The following is a 22,044-nucleotide window of genomic DNA, read 5'->3' as shown; positions in this document are numbered from 1 at the left end:
ATTATATATTTTAAAAATATATCCATAAAATATTACTCTTTATTATATTATTGTATAGATTAATGAAAAGGAAGTTATAGAGTATTATTATTTGATTAATGTTAATTTAACTTTAATTATTAAAATCATCTTCTCATGCATATTTTAATAATTATATTATTGAACTACACAAATTTCATATCATAATTTTTTAAGTATTATAATCGCGAACTAAAATTATTCCATCTTACCATAAAGGTACATCTTAGTTTTCTGTCTATGAACTTACTAATCCACCATCCAAACAATCCCCTACCAAATCCGCGGGACGCAACGGAACGATTTGGCGGGAATTAACGTGTCTTCCATCCACGTTAGCTCCAGTTCATCATTCCCGCCAAAAAAAACCCTAATATTACTCTTTCTATCTGCCTCGGCCCTCTTCACCTACGCCGAACAAACTTCACTCTAACAAATCTCTCTCTTCCTCCTCTCTCTCTCTCGCTCTCTTCCAACAATGAGCTCCTCAGATACTTCACAGTCAATCCCCTTCAAATCCAAGAAGCCACTCCACTTCAAACCCAAAGTGGAAACTTCCAATCCAAAGCCATTGACAACCAAAACCCCGGAGAAGCCGTCACCTTTCCTCCGGCGGGCCCGTAACAGTGGCGTGGCCCTCTCTGTCAAAGAAGTGCGAAAGGCTGCCCAAACACGAACACGGTCGCAACCGCAGCTGACGGACGAGATTGAATCTGCCAAACAGCAGATTGGGTCATGGCCCACCAAACAATCCCCCGTAAAATCCGCTCATGGGTCCAACAAATTGCCGGAAAAGTAACGCTTTAATGATCTCCAATTTTTTACTGATTTGGATTTAACCCTTTTTTGTTTGAAAATAGTAATCAATTTGAATTTGTTTTATTTTTCTTAATTTAAAAATGACAGGTATAGGCAGTTGGCTGAGTTTTTTGATAGCTTGGATAGTGCGATCAGGTTATTGAAATTGAAGCGATCCATGTCTACTTTCACCAATATTTGCCCTAAGATCGAGTGTTTAACTGACAGGTGATTTTTTAATTTTTTTTTCTGTACATTTACTTGATTTTCTCTTCATCAATGTATGATCTTATGCATTTTCATATTTATAGGAGGTTCTCACATGGCCACTTGGCTCAGTTGAAGTTTATACTTCCTGAAGCGATTGAGATAAAGAAAGTGCTGATGTTTGATGAGAAGACTAGTTGTATGAAGCCGGATCTTCATGTGACAATAAATGTTGATGCGGTTGAATGCGATGGCAGGTCAAAATCTGATAGCAAGAACATGGATGTGAGGAAGGTATTTCGTGCTCGGCTTATGGATTTTATTAAAGGCCACCCTGAGGTATTCCATCAACTTAATTGTTTGCAAATCAAGTGAGACATCATAGTTTAACTGCATTACATTGTTAGCGATTTTACAATTAGTTAATTTCATGGGTTTTGTTTTTTAAACTTTGATTTCATGCTATGCTTGTGTACACTAAACTCAGCTTATTCGGTTTTGAGGTATTTTCAAAATTCTAGGCTGCAATTTGCTTTTGTATAATGCACTTGGCTTGATACAGAGCTTGCATCTTCAGTAGGTTGTTCAACCTCACCACATATGTTTGGATATCAAATTAATTTTAGCCTGCAGTTCAGTGGAAGTACAATTTTCCTGATATCATTTGCACTATAGTCTGTTAGCACTTGTACCTTAGAACCTGAATTATTCCTTCTTTATTCAGGGCGATGAAGTTCCGGAGGAAGCATTGCCAGAGCCATTCAATCGTCCAATGATAAATGTGCATTCAGCATATAATGAGATATCGATTCCATCATCCTCAGAGCAAAAACAAGCAATATCAGCTATCTACTCCAAAGATATGCCTTTAAAAGTAATCAAAGCTCCTGGCATGTCATTGGGCGTGGAGACGTCTCGTGTAATTACAAATCAGCAACCAATTGTAGCATCTCATCTGTCTCAATCTTTCAGAAGGCAATTTTCTAAGCCGCTTACAAACAATGATGCAGATCAAACTGACGTTCAGCAAAAATTATCAAAGACTTCTGATGAAACTTTGATTGTTCCAGTTCTAGAGCCATGCATTGACAATATTTCCCCAAGTGAGGAAACTAAAGGTTCTGCTACTTCCCAAATTAAATCATCATCTATATCAATCAACAGTGACAAATGCATGTCACGTTGTGAATCAACATCTCATTTGCTACCAGGTCCCCTCCCTGCAACTCCAATGAAAGTGACAGACACTGTTGAATGTAAAGATGATTCTCTCATAAATATTGATGGCCTTCAGTCCACTCCTGCAAAACTTGCTTCTACTCCGGCTAGGCTGATGAGTTCAACACCTTCATTAAGTACACCAAAAAGGAGATGCTATATGACCCCAGAAGATGTTTCTGCCAGCACACCAAACAAGTTAGTTAGGCGTCCACAACGTAGCAGATCATTGAAATTTGACACTCCTGTGAAGGAGAAAGTCAATGATGAGGACAATGAGATAGAAGGTGCATCAGTTGATGATGATATTCTTGGTATTCTTCCTGAGAATCTTATTCAATCGGTAAGCCCCATTATGGTTTCTCTGTGATTCTGAACTACTGAGATTTTCTAATTCACCACATGATAAATACTAATACAAACTTTATTTGTTTGTTTATAAGGCAGGCTTATTTGGAATCTTGATTTCCTTATGTCAATAAATTAACAGATTTCCATTTTTCTAGATAAGAGAAAAAGAGAGGAAGACCATGGAGGAGCGTGATCCTGCAATTTCTCAAGCGAAGAGGCGGCGACAGATGATTGCCTGCCTGCCCAAGCTCTTCAACATGATTCATTACTTATTTCAGTCTATAAAACGTTCAGTGATCACTAAAGAGGAGCTTATTTACAAGATAATTTCAAGCCACTGTGATATAGTTGATAAAAGTAAGTCTAAATTGTAACCAGTTAGGAACTGAGGCATTTTGTTTACAGAAAATTTTAGATGTGCTAACTCTTGTTTTTTATTTACAGGAGAAGTTGAAGAGCAGATGAGCTTGTTGTTGGAACTAGTTCCTGAATGGATTTCTGAAAAAGTGGCATCTAGCGGTGATTTGCTTGTTTGGTAAGACCCTTCAATAATTTACATTAATATGCGGCATACAGATTGTTTGCAAATTGGATTTCAAATAAGTTTATTTACGACACTTCTTATTGATGATCATCTGTCTTTTGCAGCATCAATAAACTGTCAAGTCCAGAAACCATTCGGGCACAGCTTGAAGAAGCAAAATGAATGGAGTTGTTTAAGATTATTAACTTATTGCAGTGTCTTGGGATAAGGTGTATAAGATTCCCTTGCATTGCGCCTTTGTAAATGTTAATCTATATTTTATGTGCAAGCAAGTCTCCATAGAATAGTGCTAGTTTGTTCGGCACTGGGGACGCTCTTAAGCGACTAACAAACAGTGAAAATCCTTGTTCTTCAGTTGTTGCACCTTCCATTCCAGTAAAAAAAAAAATTATAAGCAGATACGAAGGATTACATTATTTCCAATAGATGGTAGATCAATTAAAAATAAAAGTTTCATGCATTTGGAAGAAATATTTTTCTTATAAGCACATTGTTCTTTATGAGTTCCATCTATGGAGGTCTCATTTTAGAATTTGACAATTTGAACTGTAAGTATATAATATTGTATTAGTAGTACAATTCTAGTTTTCGTTTGGTCATTACAATTGCACAAGCAGTGATGTCAATATCATTATGTACCATGTCCAATTGATAAAATCATATCTGATCATTATGTTGTAACATTTTTGCTCTTTGGCTCCTGGTCGTCACAGTTGGGAAAAGACTGTTCTTGTGGCTTGCTGAAACCTTGATCCCTTTCTTTGCCCCACAACAAGGTGTAAAGACCAACAATAACCATGATTCCGCCCGCTATACTGAATGGCCACAAAAGAATTAGAAGATAAGAACCAGTTGCTATATGCTTCTGATAATTGTGAAATGAACTTATACTACCTGCCCATGTGCAGCTTTTCACCTACAACCAAGTAGGCTAAAGTCGCCACCATCACTGCTGTAAGGGGATTAAAACTGGTAACAAAAACTGGGCCTTTTTGTTTTGTGCACCATAGTTGAATGGCGATGGTCAAACCACAGCATATAACTCCCTTTTAGTCATCATAGAAAGAAGAATCAAAACACATTGAAGGAAATAAACTTTATGCTCTTCGTAAATCAACTTACAGAATACACGATGGACCAGAAATCAATGTTAGAGGTAATCGACCACGGCGCAGCTGATCTGTGCTCTATGAGTATTGTAAAGACTGCCGATAGTGCTCCACCAATACAGTTTAACCATGCTGTAAGTGACAATTCTGCTGGATACTTCTTCAATGTAGATGCCTGCAGAATGTACCATATAGAGGCTGATATACAACTTGCAACAATCAGGATTGATCCTTTCATCCAGTTTTTATGAACAGAGTTATTTCCGATATGGATTGCAACGTCCTTGAGGCTATGCAATGCGGGTCCTTTGTACAAAGTCATGGCTGTGACACCGGCTAAAGACATTAAACTTCCCAGGATTTTAGCAATCCCCCTTGGATCTCTTACATCAACATGCTCCAGCCTACATCAAATTTACTTACAAAGTTGCTCATGAAATCTAAGAGAAGTAACCATTTTAAACTCAGAATTGAATTCTGAAGCACACCTGAGAATGACTGCAAATATGAAAGTCAAGCAAGAGGTAGTATTAATCATGGCTGTGATGAAGGTTGGAGAGGTGTATCTCATACTCGCAAAATACATGTTGACAGTTAATCCGACCCTGGTTTTACACCACGAGACAAAACAGTTAGTCTCATCATTTTTTCGGTTTTTGAATTCCAATTGAAGAACAAGATCGTTAGACCTACCCGAGGAAAGAAAGCAAAGATATTTCCAAAAATACAAATAATGTCATCTTTGGCCTTACTTTTCTGCAGTGTAAAAAAAAAAAAAAAATGAAAATTGAGCCAGAAAGAAAAGGAGTTCAAATTTTTCAGGGAGTGTGTGAGAATATGAATTATGTACCTTTCAGTAAAATAAGCAATAGGGAACATAACTAAGCCGCCTACGATGTGGCGATAAGTCACATAGACATGAGGATTCAAGCCACTGTTGAAGGCTGCTTCTGTTATGAAATAGAGCGCCGTGTAACTCATCTGAACCAGAATCATTAGAAGATGTGGCTTAAATCTCCTAAACACCCTGAATGCGCATGCCTTTGGAGCTTTATTTTCTGGGGAAGAGGTCATATCTTTATGCATGCTCTTCCTGATTAATTTTTGGTAGAAGCACAAAATGCTGCTCTATTACTTCTATACTGACTATGCGTCTTGCTAGTTAATTTATAGTAGAGGCAAAGAATGCCACTATACTACTTCTGTACAGATTAAGCTTGCATGTTTTGACGTGTAAATATCTTGTTTTTGAAATTGACAGATTTAGTGTCATGTGAAAAGGGAATATATAAATTAATATAGCCAGTAGAAAATAGGAGCAATATTCTTGTAATCATGCAGTAACTTAATAGGCCTTGTTAACGTGTTAGTCTTGATATTTGTTGGGAAATGATCTTGAAATAGAAAAAGATGGATGTAACTATTTATTTGGCAACTTGAAGCAACTTTTTCCTTGAAGTTAGGTTCTCTCTTAAGTTAGATTCTCAACTTTTGGGTCACAGTTCTTCTGGACCAATAGAAGTTAGCTTTGTTTCTACGTCAAATAGTACTGAACTGCACTTGCATTCTAATTACATCATCCCACAAAAATCTCATAATCTGCAATTGAGTTTAAGCACAAATATGATTGACTTAAGCTGTGAAGCTTTGGAACTTAATCATTGCTGTTTAACTTAGATTATTTTCCTAAGTGGGGGATGAGGCTTTCAAACACATTTTTGATTGAATGGAGAAAGTAAGTAGAGCACAACTGTAATGGGCATAAAAGAAAATGTTCTTTTTGTTGGTTCTTTTTTTTACTCCACCCTTTAGTGCAGAGATTCGATGGTCACAATATATTTTGTTCGACATTGACTAAGGTCTTCCAAATATTTTCCGCTTTATTGAAGGAATAAGTTCAGAGGTCAAAACTGTGCAGGAATCCGATTTGTGCATGTGATGATATAGACGTTGATGCGATTTTTAAGTACAGGAGTTTCTGATGAATCTGATTACTGGACCAAAAAGACCAGCCAACCATGTGATGGCTTTGTTGCTTCCATTTGGCTGGATGGGCATCAGAACATCTTCTCTACTGCAACAATGGACATTTCCATCCTCCATTATCTTGAAGTTATCCTCTCTTTTGTCTGGAATATGTCTTTGCCTGGCTGAGAATGGTATGTTTCTCTTCTACAACCAATCTTCTTCTCAGATTTCAATACTAATTACATTCCACTTATGTCAAATCTTCATTCAGCTCCTCAATCAAGAAGGTTTCTTTTAATATTTCTTAATCACCAAACAATACCGATAACAGTCCTTTAAAGAATGTTTCTGGTGTTAGAAGTCTATGGATGTATGGCAATTGCAGGCTCTAAACTAAACGATTCTTCTTGTCACTATCCGCAAGCTGACTGAGAGAAACGGTAGCCAATAGTTAATAGGGCGACTTTGTCATTTTGCCACCATATTTTACACTTTCTTGTAACTTTGAGCAGAATCCAATGCGGGCCTCGGGATTTTCTTCCTGTATAAGAAGATAACAAAATATACAAGCAAAGAAATTGAAGTGGTGAAAGGATGGAGGTCAAAGGAATGAGGCAAAGAGAATTGGCAGATTTTAGAACACCGCAACACCCATCTTTGGGCACCAATCACTGGGGCGCTGCTTCTCCCTTGTTAGCAAGAAACATACCCAAAGAGTCACTTGAACAAAAGTATCTAAAGCTTAACTCAATCCGCACTCGTGAGGAGATCTTCCCTGCTGAGTATGATGACTTTAACTACTTAACCCAACTTATGCAAACAAACATCATCAACCTGAACTTGCAGCCCCAACGCCAAGCCGCAGCGGTAGAGGATTTTTCTCAAAACTTAGAAGGAAGGAGAAGGCTACGGCCGTGGAATCACATTCGAAGAAAAAGAGATGGTTATTCCCCAGATGGGATCCTCGTCATAGGTGGCCTCAAGGTTGGTGTTAATTCTTAAGTTCAAGGATAGGATTCAAGTGCTGGCAGCGCAAGTCTTGATATAGTATCATTTTTCCCTTTATTATTCTGGAAACGTCGGCAATGATGAATTCTTGTAGACTTTTATGGTTCCATGCAATATGCAGTTTCGTCAATATTGGATATTGTTTTAGATTTTACTTGAATAGAAGAAATCTCTTATTTTGATACATATAATATAGAATTCGCGAGCTTGGAACATTAGAAGAGCATACTGGAGGAACACTTCACACAATAAATTCTTCTGTTTAACTATCTGAGATACAAGGTGACCAAAAATATACTCCAGTATTCTCGTAAAACCTGATCACGAGTAATGCTCTGTTTACTCATTTTTAAGTACGCAGTGTACATGTAAATATATATATATATATATATATATATATATATATATATATATATATATATATATATATATATATATATATATATATATATATATATATATGAAGTAAAACAATTGACAACTTCACTTACGCTTCATGTGGCAATGGAGATGGATCCTCGCCCACTGGCCTTCTACCATGATCTCAAAGCTATCCTTAACCGGCCTAAATGAACCAAAAGCCCAAATGGAAGATTCAAACTATATTGATTCCCAGGTTGATTAGCTTTTTTTAAATCTATCGCTGTGCTCGTGGCCTATGACATTATTCCACTAAGATCATACGAAGCATAAATAAATTAAATCAATTCATTTCATGTGCTAAAGTTTGACCTTCCTCTATATAGTGGTGCAGATGCTTGATACAAACTGAGTTTCCTAGCAATTCATTGACATTCAACTTATTTGAGGGAATGGAGAAGCTCATTTCAACCAAGTGCAACATTCAATCCGTGCCAGAATCTTATGTAATACCACCAGAAAGAAGACCTGGGAATTTTACTGTTCTCAGTGTGAAATCATTCCAGTAATTGACCTTGGAGGAGAAACTAACACTGATCGGACTACAAAAATTCAGCAAAGTATGAAGGCTTCTCAAGAGTACGGTTTTTTTCAGGTCGGCTGTACTTGATTATTTCTTATGTGAATAGATGGTTTATTCATTCGAAATTTCTCAGCTAACACATAAAAGTGGTTATTTTGGAAATGGTTTTACTGTAATAGTTGATCAATCATGGTGTCCCGGAGAAGCAAATGCATGATGTATTGACAATTGCCAAAGAGTTCTTCGAGCTGCCTCCTGAGGACAAAGCCAGCTTATATTCTGAAGATCCAAAGAAAAGTTGTAGATTATACACAAGCATAGACTATGTCAACGAAAAGGTGCATTTCTGGAGGGATAATTTGAGACACGTCATCCTGTCGAGGAACATATGCGATTTTGGCCAACAAAGCCTGCCCAATATCGGTAATGCTCTAAACTTATTTATTTGTTTTTCATCCCATTTTCCAAAGTTAATTTATAATTAATTAAGAGAATACCTTTTTTTTTTTAATCTTGTAGAGAGATGATCGGAATTATTCGGTTAAGGTGAGGAAGTTGAGTCTGTGGGTTTTGGATATGATCCGTGAAGGATTGGGACTTGAATTGGGATCCTTTGAGAATGAGTTGAGCCAAGTTCAATTGATGACATTAAATCACTACCCACCGTGCCCGGATCCCAGTTTAACATTGGGCTTGCCTCAACACAGCGATGTGAATCTCATAACTCTTCTTCTCCAAGGAGATGTGAATCGGCTGCAAGTGTTTTAAGGATGGGCAATGGGTGGGTGTTGAACCTATCCCTCATGCATTTACCGTTAATATTGGTCATATTTTACAGGTGCATAACTATTATTTCTCCTTTCTCATGGCTTTCATTGAAAATACTTCTAATGGTCCTTACATTTATCATCATTCATCATCAGTAACCCCATTAAGAAATGCATGTAATCATTTGGGATAATAAGGTTCTTGTTTTAAGTTCAATATAACACTCAAAACCTTGAGGCTCTGTTGTGTGTGTAGATTATTAAATCTTATCTAGCATTCAAATTGTCACTGTGGATACGAATTATCAGCAATGGCAAGCTAAGAAGTGTTGACCATAGAGTTGTAATGAATACAAGTCAGGCACGAACAACTGTTGCCAGTTTCATTCATCCTTCTAATAGCAGCTATATTGAACCTGCAAAAAATGCGGTTAACAGCTGCAGTCCTCAGCTATACAAACCTTTTATTTACAAAGATTTTCTTACTAATTATATAGCTGATACTCACTCTGGAATACCACCAATTGAGCGTTATAAGCTCCAAACTTAACCCTGTTGCTGTATCTGAATATTTCCTAAAGATTGTATTGGCAGTAACTATTCACTGTTGAAATACATTAATCTTCATCTTAAGCATGTTTTGCTCAGCCAAAAATGCCCTCCATAACTTCAAAAACCAAGTGCTGCAACTGTGCATTATTTCAAGTCACTAACAAACTTACAGTCATATTGATGGCAATAAATTCTTAATAATCATGAATATGTTTCGTTTAGTTGGGGAAGAGGAAGAAATAGAATTAAAATGGATGGGAAATTCCACTAAGTAGTGTGTTGAATTGAGAAATGCCACTAAGGCCACCTTATCTTCCAAGTGTTTATATATTGGATTAAGCACCTAATCTGACCAGAATGAGTGTGTTTAGAAAGTATTCTATGCCTTCCATGGTGGGTAGAATTTCATTTCTGATCAGATAACAATCAAATGAATCCTCATAATCACAACTCAATTTGTCCAATTTTCTGTGATTGTAACACCATAAGGGGCAGATTCCATGCTCCTGGATAACAAAAAAATTTCTTTTACTTGGTCCATTCATTTCTACGTGAATCCTGACTTTACTAATAAAAATTTAATTCAATCAAACTAATCATGAATCTCACTCAACTTTGATTAAAATAATTGGCTAGAGAGGTTTTAATGCAAAATGCTAATCATCATTAGATTCTCCTATAGTTAGATTTTGTTGGGCACTGAAGTGGGTACTAGGGTTATGAACTTGTGCATGTTAAAACATGATCTCTCTCTCTTTTTTTTCAAAGGATACCCAACTAAAAGAAATAATTTAATGTGTAATGGACAGACACTAGTGTCACATATACATCATATTTTTAACAATATTGGTATTGCAATGGGTCACGCCCATCTATATTGACTAGGGTAGATCAAACCATTACTCATTACAATGAAGACTAAGGAGTCACCTTCTGAGATTACATGTTTGTAAAAAGCTAAACTAGAAGATCTGATTAGGATGATTTTGGTTCCCAACTTCCATATAGAAAAATAAACAAGAGATAATAATAAATGATAAAAAGGGAGAAACTTGGATTCCAGATGTAAAAATGTGAACAAAAGTTAATGACTAATTCTACCTCATATGGGAATAATGGATTTAATCAACAAATGCTTGAAAAATATGTTTGGCAATTTGATCGGAAAGACAGCACATGATTGTACTTTGTTTCTTTGTTCTCATTTCTTTCTCTGTTATTTTTTTGTACATAGAGAGAATGACTTACGATTTAAAACTAGTTGACTTTCTTCTCTCAAAGCCTTACAAACATGTAAGTAAAAAAATTGGTAATGGTAAATGAATTGCATGATATGAAGATAAGATTTTGACCACTTTTGAAACAGCAGGCCAGGCTAGATGAAAGATGAATAATGAAGGAGGTGAATGAATTGAATGGTTGGTTGTTGATGATTATTGATCATATAATCATTCCTTATTTTGTTTTCTTCTTCTTGATGAGCAGTAAATCAGTCCCATCCCCCTCATCAATCATTCTCAATAATCACAAAACATCATGCTGTAAAAACAAATCATGGGATTCAAAAATTGGTGCCCTGCAATTCAATAAATGTGTCATGCATGAAAAAAAGATAATTTGAATGCCATTGGATGATCATATTTTTTACAGAAAAGAAATGAAATGGGGACAATGTTAATTGTGGGTGTCAAACTTTTTCGCTATAAAATGATTGTTGAAAAAGGGAATAGAGAATGGTAAGTTGAAAAGAATGGTAAGATAAGAAGAAAGATGCATCATTTTGTTCGCCACTCTACTCATAACCCTCCGTTTTTCATTTTCTATAAAACAAAACAAGTAAACCCAACTCGCTCTTACCTTTGCCTTCGGTACTGTTGCGCTGTAGTGTTAAGAAGGTGGGTGGATGCGCATGATGCGTAGGATAATGTGCGTACTGCCACATTCGGCGCATGGTAGAATGCGACGCTTTGTTTTCTTTTGTCAAAAAAGGTAAAATGAACGGATGTTTATATAGGTGGTGGTGGACCTGGTGGTGGTGGTGTATAAAAAGCGACGTTATGTCAAACAATAGCAAAAAACATTCTTTCTAACTCAGTCTTTGTTTTCACTCATAAACTTCTCTTCTGCTTTCCGTTTCACATACAATTTAAATTTTATTATTAATCTATGTATCTTATACCTTCCATTTTCTGTTCCTGAGACTGAAAAGGATTTTCAATTTTCAATTTTTTTCAGAAATTGATTCTGTGATTCGCTTGGTTGATTGATCCATGTCGTCGGATATAAGCTAGTCTTACCCACACTGTACTCTGTTTTTTCCTGAAACAGTTAGTTAATTTCGTTTTTTCTTTATTCAATCTCGGAGAAAATTCCTTATAGTTTTTTTTTTATGGCACAATCGAACACAAGTGACAGAATCTCCGCGTTGTTAGGAAATTTGATTTTTTTTTTTTGTAGTGATTGTTGGTCATTGAGCGAGGAGAATTTTGAATAAGTTAGGGTTTGTAAAAAAAGTTGTTGGCGGTTGAGTGAGGTTGGTTGAGGAGAGGAGGGATGGGCAGGGGTTGGCTTTTACTGGCAACAGTAGGACCACCGATAAAGCCGCGGGCTGGGTTGCGGAGAAAGCAAGCTGGTAGAGGGTCTTATAGAGGCAGCTAGGCTTAGCTTCAGGCTGAACACAATCAACGAGACGGGGCCGAGGGGCGTTGTGTTTTTGTATTTTCTTTTTGTTGTTTCGAGAGAAAAGAGAGGTGACAGTTCCGTGTGTTTTAGTTTTTCACGATTTGTGTTTTCCATTGAGGAAAAAAGATGAATACTGGTAGTCCTGAGCTGCACCAAGTACTTAAAAGCCTCTGTTTCAATAGGGAGTGGAAGTACGCCGTCTTTTGGAAGCTCAAACATCGGGCTCGCATGTGAGTTTAATAAGCAATGTAAAGTTTCTTAATAAAATGCTATTTCGGAAAGCAAGAAAGGTGTTTATGTGATTTTGTTCCGTGTTGTTGAATTCGATGCAGGGTGTTGACATGGGAAGATGGTTACTATGACAATTGTGAACAACTTGATTCTTTAGGGAATAAGCCTTCATATGAGACACTTGAAAATATGCATGGTGGGCATTATTCACATGATCCCCTTGGGTTGGCTGTGGCAAAAATGTCTTATCATGTGTATTCCTTGGGGGAAGGGTATGTCCTTTTTTACTCATGAATAAGTATTCAGTTTTCTGTATTTTGGCTTAATAATGATGAAAAGCTGCTAATGCTGTGTTTGTTAGTATGGAATTGGTGAATATGGTGAGACTCTAGCATAACCTCTAGTTCGATTGAATTCCAAGTAAGAGGTTGAATAACATGCTAATAAGGGCTTAATTGTTGAGAACTTAAAGATGAGTGAACGAATGTCTCTTAAGATTTCCACAAACTCAGTCGATTTTCTCATTTGTTTTACAGGATTGTTGGGCAGGTTGCGGTTACTGGAAAACATCAGTGGATCTTTGCAGATCAACATGTTACTGGTTCTTGTTCATCCATTGAGGTTTGCTAATTATTATGCAATTGTATTGAATAATTTTAGTTCCTTTTTCCTGTTGAAAAGGATAATATTTTATAGTTATTTTGAAATTTGTTTTGTTCTCAAATCATTCTTATAAGGAATCTTTGATTGTGTATTTTTCAGTTCTGTGATGGTTGGCAAAGCCAATTTTTAGCTGGGATCAGGGTATGCTTGCTGTATTTTCCTTTATTATTAGTATTATTTTTTTGAAGTGTAATTTGTTTTAGTATTGATTAAGCAAGTATTTAGCAAAATAAGTGAGAATTAGGACATCCTCACTTTGTTAGGCACCAACTCTTTTTTATCACTTTGTTCTTGGCTTGCATCAGCAATGCAATAGGTCATATTCATGAGTGCTGGCTCTGTTTTTACCATTTTAATTCTCATGTACACCCATCTGAAGTAGTGATGGATATGACGTCACCATATATCATTTTTGTCTAACAATTGCTCTTGTGGTGATCTCCATTGCATTCTTTTAGTAGTGCATTTACTTTTTTTTCTTCTATGAATCATGGAGTTTCTTATCTCTTTTTGATAATCTCTTTGGCTAACCTTTACATTTTACTTGTTTCTTATGGTAAATAAATAAAGAACTCTTCACATTATAGTTTCTTCAGTTGACACTTTGTCATTTTTATCTCGACGATAATTTTCTACTTGGTAAATATCTCAATTTTTTTCAGTTTAGCTCATCCTTGGTTTGTCACTTGTTGGGGTTAACATTTTGCACTCCAAGCCCTACTGCTTGCTTTTAATGGAAACAAAGGCTTTCAGTCTTATTTCAAATGTCTAATTTGTTTATTTTATTTTTTGGTTTCATGGCCTCAATTTGAAACAACTTAGAACTTGTAATTCATTATAAGTTTACTCCTAAAAGATAAGAAATGTATCAAACTTCTATCTTCTTGTGTAGTGATTGTGGATTGTCATCTGCACAATGAAAGACACCATTCTTGAGTTGTGGAACACTTTCTTTTATTAAGTAGGTTGGCCTTTCTGCCACCTTATAGCTTGTCAAAGCATCTTTCTGACAAAGTAGTATTTTTCTTTTCTATAGACCATTGTTGTTGTTGCTGTTGGTCCACATGGAGTTGTACAGATTGGTTCTCTGAATAAAGTAAGATGACTTCTATCCTTCTTAGTGCACCATCAGAATTATGCATATTATATATTAAACTTGATATCTGTAGGTTTCCGATGGGGTTTGAATCAGTGCTTGAAAATGTAATGGTTTACACTTTAAAAAGATCCTTTACTTCGTCTGTTCAATCTGTTCTTATGAGACGAACATTTTATGAAAGATATAAATCTCTTAATGAATCCAAACTAGCTATGGATGAGAAGCAGAAGTAGAGAACTTTTCTGTGTGAAATTTTTAGGAAATGGATTGGTGGCCTACTAAAGTGAGGGCAGTGTGCATACCATGTATCACAGGAAGACTGGCCCCAATGCCAAGTTGGATTTTGGCCAACAAATTGAATGTTTAATCTTCCTGTAATGACTTTTTAAAGCACAGAAAACCTTAATCATCGTGTACGGTTGATTTTGCTTATTGACTTTCCTGGAACATGCTAATGAATCACACACATACATGATTCACTTCAAGGCCTTGTATTTTTGTTTGAAGTATCTTTTTCTTTTTCTTATTTTATACTTGGTTGGTGATTCATCAGTATATATTTTGCTTACCAAGCAATGAAAAAAAGGGGGTGTGTTTTGGCTTGACTATTTGGAACTCTTAGTAGTATGTGCTGGATACATCACTATGGTTGTCAAAAGGTTCCTGGAGTTTTTGCATTCAGCATTCACTGCCATGAGGTTAAATATGTCACATATTTGCTTTAAATTGACCAGCAACTCATTGTCTACCTGTATTTAGACCTATTTGTTTTACCCTTTTCTATTTATGAGTATATATTTGCTTATTTATTTATTATCGGGTGGAGCAGGTCAGTGAGGATATGAAACTGGTGACTCATATCAGAGATATCTTTTTCACCCTTAAAGATTTTTCAGTAGAGCACGTTTCTAGTTCAATGCAATGTAGTATGAAGAATGCATTATCCCTGGTATCTTTCTTTCTTTCTAGCATGTTTACCTTTTTAGCACAGATCTGCATTTACTGTTGTTTAGCATATAAAGTACATGTAAATGATGAGAATAATAATATCTTTCTTTCTCTCTTTCAGCCAGATTTTCCTACTGAGAGTTTAAATTCAGAAACTATTCCTAATTGCATGAGCAATTCAGATAAAGTTGTAAACAATGAAAAAACAAATGTTCAGTTTCCCATGTTCCCATACGTTGAGAAACATGGTGATAATTCTTATATATGCTCTGTGTCTGGTACTCAGCCTAAAACAGCTGTTAAAGTGGTCAATAAGCATGGAGGGATTCAATTTTCTGCCCTAGGTAGTGATGGAAGTGACAAATTACTTCAGCCAAAATCAAATGTTATCAATTTGCAGCATCAGAATGAAATGGTGATAGATTTGATTGGGGACCAGATGAGAGAAAGGGAGATTAATAGCTGGAAAGATTTAGGCACAGTATCAGAGCAAGGTGTCCCTCCATCTTCAATCAGTTCTGTCATCAATAGCATAAATTTATGTAGTGTTGCATTTCCAGCTGAAAAGTTTGTTGTTGATCATGCATATTTCTCTTCAAACCCGCTTGACTCTACTCTTAATAACAGAGTTAAGTTTGAATGTATGGATTCTTATCAAAATGGGATGTTGTGTGTATCTGAATCATCATATTTGAAATTCCATAAAGATCTCGAGAAGTTAGGGAATCAAACTGAATTCAATCACTTAAACCCATCAGACACATCTTTGAAGTTCTCTGCTGGTTCTGAGCTGCATGAAGCACTAGGACCTGCTTTTCTGAAGAAAGGTATCTATAATGAAAGAGAACCAGAAAATGCTGATGCTGGAGAAACCATTGAGATGCCAGAGGTGATAAGCAGCAGCCACTTGTCATTTGGCTCTGGCTCAGAGAGTCTTCTAGAAGCAGTAGTAGCTAATGTTTGCCATGGTGGCAGTGATGTTAAAAGCGATAGATTATTCTGTAAATCAATGCAGTCACAGTCACTGTTGACTGCTGAAAAAATGCCTGAGCCTTCTAGCCAGACTAAGCATACTGTTAATTCAGTAGATTATTCAATAAATCAATCCTCTTTTGTAGAAGAAGACATAAAGAAGTGCTTGAGTTCATCAGATGTGTGTGGTGTGATATCTTCAAAAGGGTTTTCATCAACTTGTCCAAGCACTTGTAGTGAACAGTTGGACAGGTCTTCAGAACCAGCTAAGAACAACAAAAAGAGGGCTAGACCTGGTGAAAATTGTAGGCCTAGGCCAAGGGACAGACAACTGATTCAGGATCGTATCAAGGAGCTGAGAGAGCTTGTGCCAAATGGATCAAAGGTATTTGAACATTTCCACTGTGATATTTTCAATACTTTATTATTTAAAATCTTTCCATGATATGTGCTGAAAAATTCAAAAAATTTGCAGTGTAGTATTGATTCCTTGCTGGAGCGAACAATCAAGCACATGCTCTTTCTGCAAAGCATCACTAAGCATGTTGACAAGCTCAGCAAATGTGCTGAGTCAAAGGTAAAAGGTTCAGACATCTAGATCCTAGATTATCTTGACCCTCTGGTTTGGTAAACAAAGAACTCAGGAAGCCTAATTGCTAAATTCGAATTTTTTGGGGGCTTATTTTCTCTAGTGATTTCTACCAAAAAGGCTCTCTGATTGCTAAATTCACATTTGTATACTATGAATATATTTTTTACTGGTAAGATGATGAAACGAAGGTTGTTTAGAGAACAGTTTCTGCAAACTTTGTACAACTGTTCTGAAAATCAAGCTTCTTTATTTCTCTGTAAGGGCAGCAAGCAGTTTTTGGGAATGGGAAGCCAACCATTCTGTGATTGTCTTGTCATGTATATCCTATTTGATGAATTGTTTGGCTTTGCAATGATATTTGGTAGCCAGGGCATTCCAAATTCCATGGCCCATAGGAAGAGCATATAAAAAATAATTTCTTTTTCTTGGGTGTGTTCCTCAGTTGTTCTTCCTGTTGACATGTTGTTGCTATTTCTCAGATGCGGCAGAAAGTTACAAGCATTCAGGATTCATCCAACTATGAACAAGGTTCAAGCTGGGCTGTAGAGGTAGGAAGCCATCTGAAAGTTTGTTCAATTGTTGTGGAGAACCTAAACAGGAATGGACAGATGCTTGTTGAGGTATGTATAAGTCATGTATGTACTTTTGCAACTAGTTATTGTTTTGGTGGATGCACAAGTGTTTCTATAATTAGTATATAATCTATACAGATAATAAATGAAAATAAGATATAACAAAATAATCTTACAAATGGAAAGCTAAGTTTTATAAGTGTGCTGGTTGATTTGTTCAGATGCTGTGCGAGGAATGCAGTCACTTTCTTGAGATAGCAGAAGCCATCAGGAGCTTGGGTCTGACAATCTTAAAAGGAGTTACAGAAGCGCATGGTGATAAGACATGGATATATTTTGTGGTTGAGGTATGATCCATATCTTCTGGATGAATCATGTGTTATATATTTTCTGGAAAAAAAAAAAAAACACAAAGCCCTGGTTGTGCATGTGGGCTGCATGGCTTTATCTTGACAATAGGCTGGATTAGTGGACTAGGATGTTATATTAATCCTTTCACAAAGTCAGATCATTGTGTAAATCATTGCTTAATCTTGAAATAATCTTGAACTTTTGATGAATACAGGGACAGGAAAACAGAATTGTGCGAAGAATGGATGTCCTGTGGTCTCTTGCACAAATATTGCAATCAAAGACTATGTGCAACTAACAAAAGAGGCTGGCCATCTCTTGGGAGACATTCACATTGGTTCCTCTGTGAGACATTTCTGATCTTTATGGCATTTGGCCCCTGACTTCATTTTTATAACCAAAAGAGGGGAGATCAAAAGAAAACTGTAATATCAAAGATCATTTTTGCTTTTTCTTATTTTGTGTGGAGATGCCATCAAGTCCATTGGTTTGAAAGCTTGATAATTGTAATAAGAGTGCCTTAGAAATCCAGTTCTCTGTAGTTGTAATGGTTGCTGCCAACTTCTTTAATTGGTCTTTCAGGTCTTAATGATGGTTAAGGTGAGCTATGATATGATTAGAAAACTAAAACAAAGCAAAATATTTTATATAATATTATCATTATTGGCTAATTTATTTCAACCATAAGTCATTCTAATTTAAAATGAGCAAGGGTTGAGTTACCGTCTAGCCCTTTGGACCGGAAATGTGCCATAAATTCAGCAAAAGTAGTTGCTCTGTAAATGGGTGGATGATCAGACTGAGATAGAAGCTCTTTTATTGGTCCATAGGGTTTAAATTTTTTCATCGTACTTGGATAGAAAAGGCAAGCAACTGATATTCTTGGTCCGACGCTTCCTGCCAGTACCCTGTGCTCCACGCTTTTGAATTTGTCATTGGTGATAAGCTACACAAAAAGGAGAAAAAAAAAATTTATTCTTAAGCTAGAACATTGAAAGGTCTGCATGTGTACAAATTAGTTTGATTATCCCTCCCACCTACCTGAATGAAGTCACCTATGTTGATGACCAAAGCTCCCTGTTCAAAGGGGACATCGATCCAGTGATTTTGATGAAGAACCTGGAGTCCACCGATATTGTCTTGCAAAAGAATAGTGAGAAATGATGGGTCCGTATGCTTGGCTGTACCAAGTGTCAAATCTGGCTCTGGACAAGGTGGGTAGTAATGGCACAACAAGGATTCTGTCTCCATGCATTCCATGCTTGCTAAATGGTCACTTGGTAGCCCTAAAGCATCTGATATTAGAGCTGCTAAAATTGTTCTCAGTCTGATCATATGTTGTATGTACTCGCTTACTGCTTTTCTGCAAAACAGCCAATGCCAGATTCAATTAATTACAAAGTTGCCTCAAGGGTCTTTTTATATATATCTATACCTGCATATCTGAGGAAAGAACTGAGGGTCCAGTTGACCATCGTGGAAATCAAATGCTATTGAATCCCGCCAATTTGCTGCTGTTTTTGCCACCAGTAGATCTCCATTGCAAAAGTACCTTACATGTTTATCGTTGTCACGAGAGTACATCTCCATCTTCACTTCTTTGGGTTGTTCATGGAATCCTCTCACCCCTTCTATCATGTCTTCCATAACACTGACTGGAACTGTGTGGTTAATCACTTGAAAGAAGCCCCATGTTTCTGACGCTTCACGAATTTTAGTCACTATCTCGGTTAGTCGACAACCTTCGAAGCCTTGAAGATCTATCAGTGGAATTTGTAGGCAAATTTTACTAGTTTCAGACGATTTTGGGAGGCTTTCTTGGGAATGGATGAAAAATCTAGGAATCTTGATTACACCAGAGTCTACTAGTCCCTTAACTCCGGCTTTAGTCCCATCAAACTCCTTCACTTCCTTAGCTTTGTCATAAGATGAACAATCTTCTGAAACAGATTTCACGGCTCGGGAAATGACTTCCATTTTAGAAAAATGGTATGTGCTGATGATAAGTTTCAGCGGTTAGGGCCAAATTTAAGGCGCTGGTGATGAATTCAAGGAGAGTGTAAATAACTTCAAAGATGCTTACGCTAGATGAAAATGACAACTCAAGCACTAGGAAAGAGTAGAAAGATTCTTATGTTGAACGAAAGAAACTGATAAGATAACCTGATACCCCACTTTTTGGACTTTTCTGTAACCCTCACAATCTTGATAGGCTCCCACGGAATGTTCTCACCGCAATGACAGTGGCTATATTTCACCTTCTCAAACAGTTGGCCTCTATTTCTCAATATGATGTTGTCTCACATCCATCTCATATCTCCAGTCCTATAAAAAAAGCTTTGTCTGCACAATGAACCCGGATGATTTCAAACCTATTATGTGATATTTCAAGATTAAACTCTTGACTTACATAATGCTTGGCTTGTAAGTGACTGTGAACTGGGTTGCACTTGCAGTCTATCTAATCAGAAAGTGACCAAATTGAGTGAGTCAGCCATTGAGCGCAAAGCCAGCTACAAGTCTGTCCGAAGTGGAATGCAGGCAAAATTTTACTATCGTTCAAGTGGACTTGCTTGCTTGAGTAACTTTTGGACGTATCTGAAACACGACGACAGAAATTTTGTAATGATAGAATACGTATAAATTTCAGAAAGCAACAAAGCATCTTTTGGGAGAGATATTTATATTTTATATTTGTCACTGGATGCCCACAGTTTCATGCTTAGACAATATTTCCTTATTTATGAGGCATATATCTCTCACAGCTGATACCAGACTTGTTTTTGCGAATATCATTCAAGGCTGAAGTAGCCTTCATTTGATGATACACATGCCTCAAGAAATACAGAAACGACAGTGACATAAAAGCTAAGCAATGATATGTCATTATCAGAATATGAGGTGCAATTCATAATGTATATACATCGTTACAGAGGCTAAATGACACGTATGATTGTTTTATAATTCGAATAAGAATCCTTATCTTTAAGAATTTTATTCTATGTGAGAGAATAATCTTCGAAGAGTTACCAAGTTTCTGGAATTTTTCCAGGAGAGCAGAGAAAAAACGTCTTTAAAGAAGATGCGTGTGGGAGATACCTCTGTTGATATAAATCAAGAGGAAGAAAAATGTATTTAAAGAGGATGCAACTACGGAGATATCTCTATTGATACAAATGAACGAAAGATAAAATTATGTGTATAGTTTTTATGTATAAATAATAATATATTATATATTTATATTTTTTATTTTTTATTTTTATTTTTAATTATTTAGTTATATAATAATATATTATTATTTATACATATAATATTAGTCCTAAGTGAATTTTTTTTTTCTAGTTGAAATAAATAAAAAATGACACTTGGCTGCACTAGAATATATGAACATTGACCGTAATAAAATTAAAAAAAAGTCAAATAACTATATCCAACCCCATGTTTGATAAAATGACACCTTCTCATCCTTTTTAAGTTTTTATATAGTTACATTCTCATTTATTATCTATTTTCATTATAAATTTTACTTGATTTTCTTAAAATTGATTATTTTGACCTTTTATTAAAATTATAAAACTGTCATTAATATTTAATATAATTATAAATTTACTAATATATCTTTATTAGTTTAAAAAGCTATCATTTACACCCCTTAAAGATGTCAAAACTCTAACCTTAAAATGTTGTTTTTTATTCATTTTTTTGGGTGTAATAATCATTTTTAAAATTATTAAGGGTCATATTAAAATTTTAAAAATTAAAAAAAAACCTCTAAACTTTTTTCAAAATTTCAAAACCCTAAAAATTCATTATATCTCTAATATTTTAAAAAATTATAATTCATCCTCAACACATAAATCATTTTGAAAAGAAAGAAGAAAATATAAGAAATTATGTTAAATAACATTCTTGCTTACCGAAATTCATTAACAAAAGAATATAATAGGTAAGAATCTGACTTTTTGAAACTTTAAGGTGAGAATTTGCTATCTCAGCAAACCTTGGGTGGGAAGCAGTGTTTTGGCCTAAAACGATACCATTGTTTGGCTTTTATATATATATATCGGCATCATAATTAAAATGGGATTAATGGTGTAACGTTCTACCAAACCAAACCAAAAAATACATAACTAAAATTGATGGTAAGAAAATGGACTAGATTTCTCACATGCAAGGGGATCCATCGATGCTTTCCGGTTTTCTCTGATGCAGTTCAGCCTTTTAGGACCTGGATTGCAGAATATGAAAATCTGTTTGGTCTATTCAAAAAGTGGGCTTGCTGGCGGGTTATCTTTGATTGGTGCCTTAGTCGTTCTTCAATATGGTCTGCTATGTCTTGGCTTGAAGTTTCCTTCCTTTTCTTAAACATGTGCTACCTCGAAGAAGCAAAGGTTTAAGGCTTTGCCTGTACTATTAACTTCTGCGGTTAAAGGTTTTGAGTTCTTTGGGCT

At 35.9% G+C, this 22,044-nt stretch overlaps 4 protein-coding genes and 1 pseudogene across 5 annotated transcripts; 3 read left to right on the top strand and 2 right to left on the bottom strand.

Annotated features, from left to right (window-relative positions):
- The first annotated feature begins 277 nt into the window (after window positions 1-277).
- On the top strand, window positions 278-3,819 carry LOC123215283 (CDT1-like protein a, chloroplastic). Of its 2 annotated transcripts, XM_044635315.1 has the most exons (8): window positions 278-813; window positions 925-1,044; window positions 1,128-1,362; window positions 1,748-2,141; window positions 2,235-2,584; window positions 2,748-2,949; window positions 3,037-3,127; window positions 3,241-3,819. In XM_044635315.1, the coding sequence occupies exons 1-8, from the start codon at window positions 497-499 to the stop codon at window positions 3,296-3,298; spliced, it is 1,767 nt and encodes a 588-aa protein (XP_044491250.1). In that variant the 5' UTR covers window positions 278-496; the 3' UTR covers window positions 3,299-3,819. The 2 variants fall into 2 exon arrangements, with proteins under 2 accessions (XP_044491250.1, XP_044491249.1); XM_044635314.1 differs by having other exon boundaries at window positions 279-813; window positions 1,748-2,584.
- On the bottom strand, window positions 3,575-5,399 carry LOC123215284 (WAT1-related protein At4g08300-like). Its single transcript, XM_044635317.1, has 6 exons — window positions 5,096-5,399; window positions 4,939-5,001; window positions 4,734-4,850; window positions 4,259-4,649; window positions 4,031-4,182; window positions 3,575-3,951 (listed from the first exon to the last, which is right to left on the bottom strand). The coding sequence occupies exons 1-6, from the start codon at window positions 5,329-5,331 to the stop codon at window positions 3,807-3,809; spliced, it is 1,104 nt and encodes a 367-aa protein (XP_044491252.1). The 5' UTR covers window positions 5,332-5,399; the 3' UTR covers window positions 3,575-3,806.
- A 2,532-nt stretch (window positions 5,400-7,931) lies between these two features.
- On the top strand, window positions 7,932-8,591 carry LOC123216386 (annotated as a pseudogene).
- A 2,747-nt stretch (window positions 8,592-11,338) lies between these two features.
- Window positions 11,339-18,124, top strand: LOC123216522 (transcription factor bHLH155-like). Its single transcript, XM_044636958.1, has 11 exons — window positions 11,339-12,395; window positions 12,498-12,668; window positions 12,933-13,017; window positions 13,159-13,200; window positions 14,096-14,155; window positions 14,988-15,107; window positions 15,228-16,463; window positions 16,554-16,655; window positions 17,150-17,290; window positions 17,464-17,589; window positions 17,808-18,124. Exons 1-11 carry the CDS (start codon window positions 12,292-12,294, stop codon window positions 17,889-17,891), a joined length of 2,271 nt encoding a protein of 756 aa, XP_044492893.1. The 5' UTR covers window positions 11,339-12,291; the 3' UTR covers window positions 17,892-18,124.
- Window positions 18,125-18,218: 94 nt separating this feature from the next.
- On the bottom strand, window positions 18,219-19,638 carry LOC123216523 (1-aminocyclopropane-1-carboxylate oxidase homolog 1-like). Its single transcript, XM_044636959.1, has 3 exons — window positions 19,029-19,638; window positions 18,635-18,956; window positions 18,219-18,539 (listed from the first exon to the last, which is right to left on the bottom strand). Exons 1-3 carry the CDS (start codon window positions 19,568-19,570, stop codon window positions 18,282-18,284), a joined length of 1,122 nt encoding a protein of 373 aa, XP_044492894.1. The 5' UTR covers window positions 19,571-19,638; the 3' UTR covers window positions 18,219-18,281.
- Between the last annotated feature and the right edge of the window lie 2,406 nt (window positions 19,639-22,044).

Source organism: Mangifera indica, chromosome 5 (assembly GCF_011075055.1).
Source record: "Mangifera indica cultivar Alphonso chromosome 5, CATAS_Mindica_2.1, whole genome shotgun sequence".
Taxonomy (NCBI): domain Eukaryota; kingdom Viridiplantae; phylum Streptophyta; class Magnoliopsida; order Sapindales; family Anacardiaceae; genus Mangifera; species Mangifera indica.
This window is presented reverse-complemented; position numbering and strand designations above follow the sequence as displayed.

Coding starts and splice junctions, on each gene's coding strand:
- LOC123216523 (XM_044636959.1), bottom strand. CDS start 19,570: ATGGAAGTCATTTCCCGAGCCGTGAAATCTGTTTCAGAAGATTGTTCA. Junction 18,957..19,028: donor TTCTTTCCTCAGATATGCAG/GTATAGATATAT, acceptor GCTGTTTTGCAG/AAAAGCAGTAAGCGAGTACA. Junction 18,540..18,634: donor ACATAGGTGACTTCATTCAG/GTAGGTGGGAGG, acceptor CTTTTTGTGTAG/CTTATCACCAATGACAAATT.
- LOC123215283 (XM_044635314.1), top strand. CDS start 497: ATGAGCTCCTCAGATACTTCACAGTCAATCCCCTTCAAATCCAAGAAG. Junction 1,363..1,747: donor TTATTAAAGGCCACCCTGAG/GTATTCCATCAA, acceptor TTCTTTATTCAG/GGCGATGAAGTTCCGGAGGA. Junction 3,128..3,240: donor AGCGGTGATTTGCTTGTTTG/GTAAGACCCTTC, acceptor TGTCTTTTGCAG/CATCAATAAACTGTCAAGTC.
- LOC123216522 (XM_044636958.1), top strand. CDS start 12,292: ATGAATACTGGTAGTCCTGAGCTGCACCAAGTACTTAAAAGCCTCTGT. Junction 16,656..17,149: donor GCAAATGTGCTGAGTCAAAG/GTAAAAGGTTCA, acceptor GCTATTTCTCAG/ATGCGGCAGAAAGTTACAAG. Junction 17,590..17,807: donor GGATATATTTTGTGGTTGAG/GTATGATCCATA, acceptor TGATGAATACAG/GGACAGGAAAACAGAATTGT.
- LOC123215284 (XM_044635317.1), bottom strand. CDS start 5,331: ATGCATAAAGATATGACCTCTTCCCCAGAAAATAAAGCTCCAAAGGCA. Junction 4,650..4,733: donor ATATTTGCAGTCATTCTCAG/GTGTGCTTCAGA, acceptor AATTTGATGTAG/GCTGGAGCATGTTGATGTAA. Junction 3,952..4,030: donor GAAAAGCTGCACATGGGCAG/GTAGTATAAGTT, acceptor GTGGCCATTCAG/TATAGCGGGCGGAATCATGG.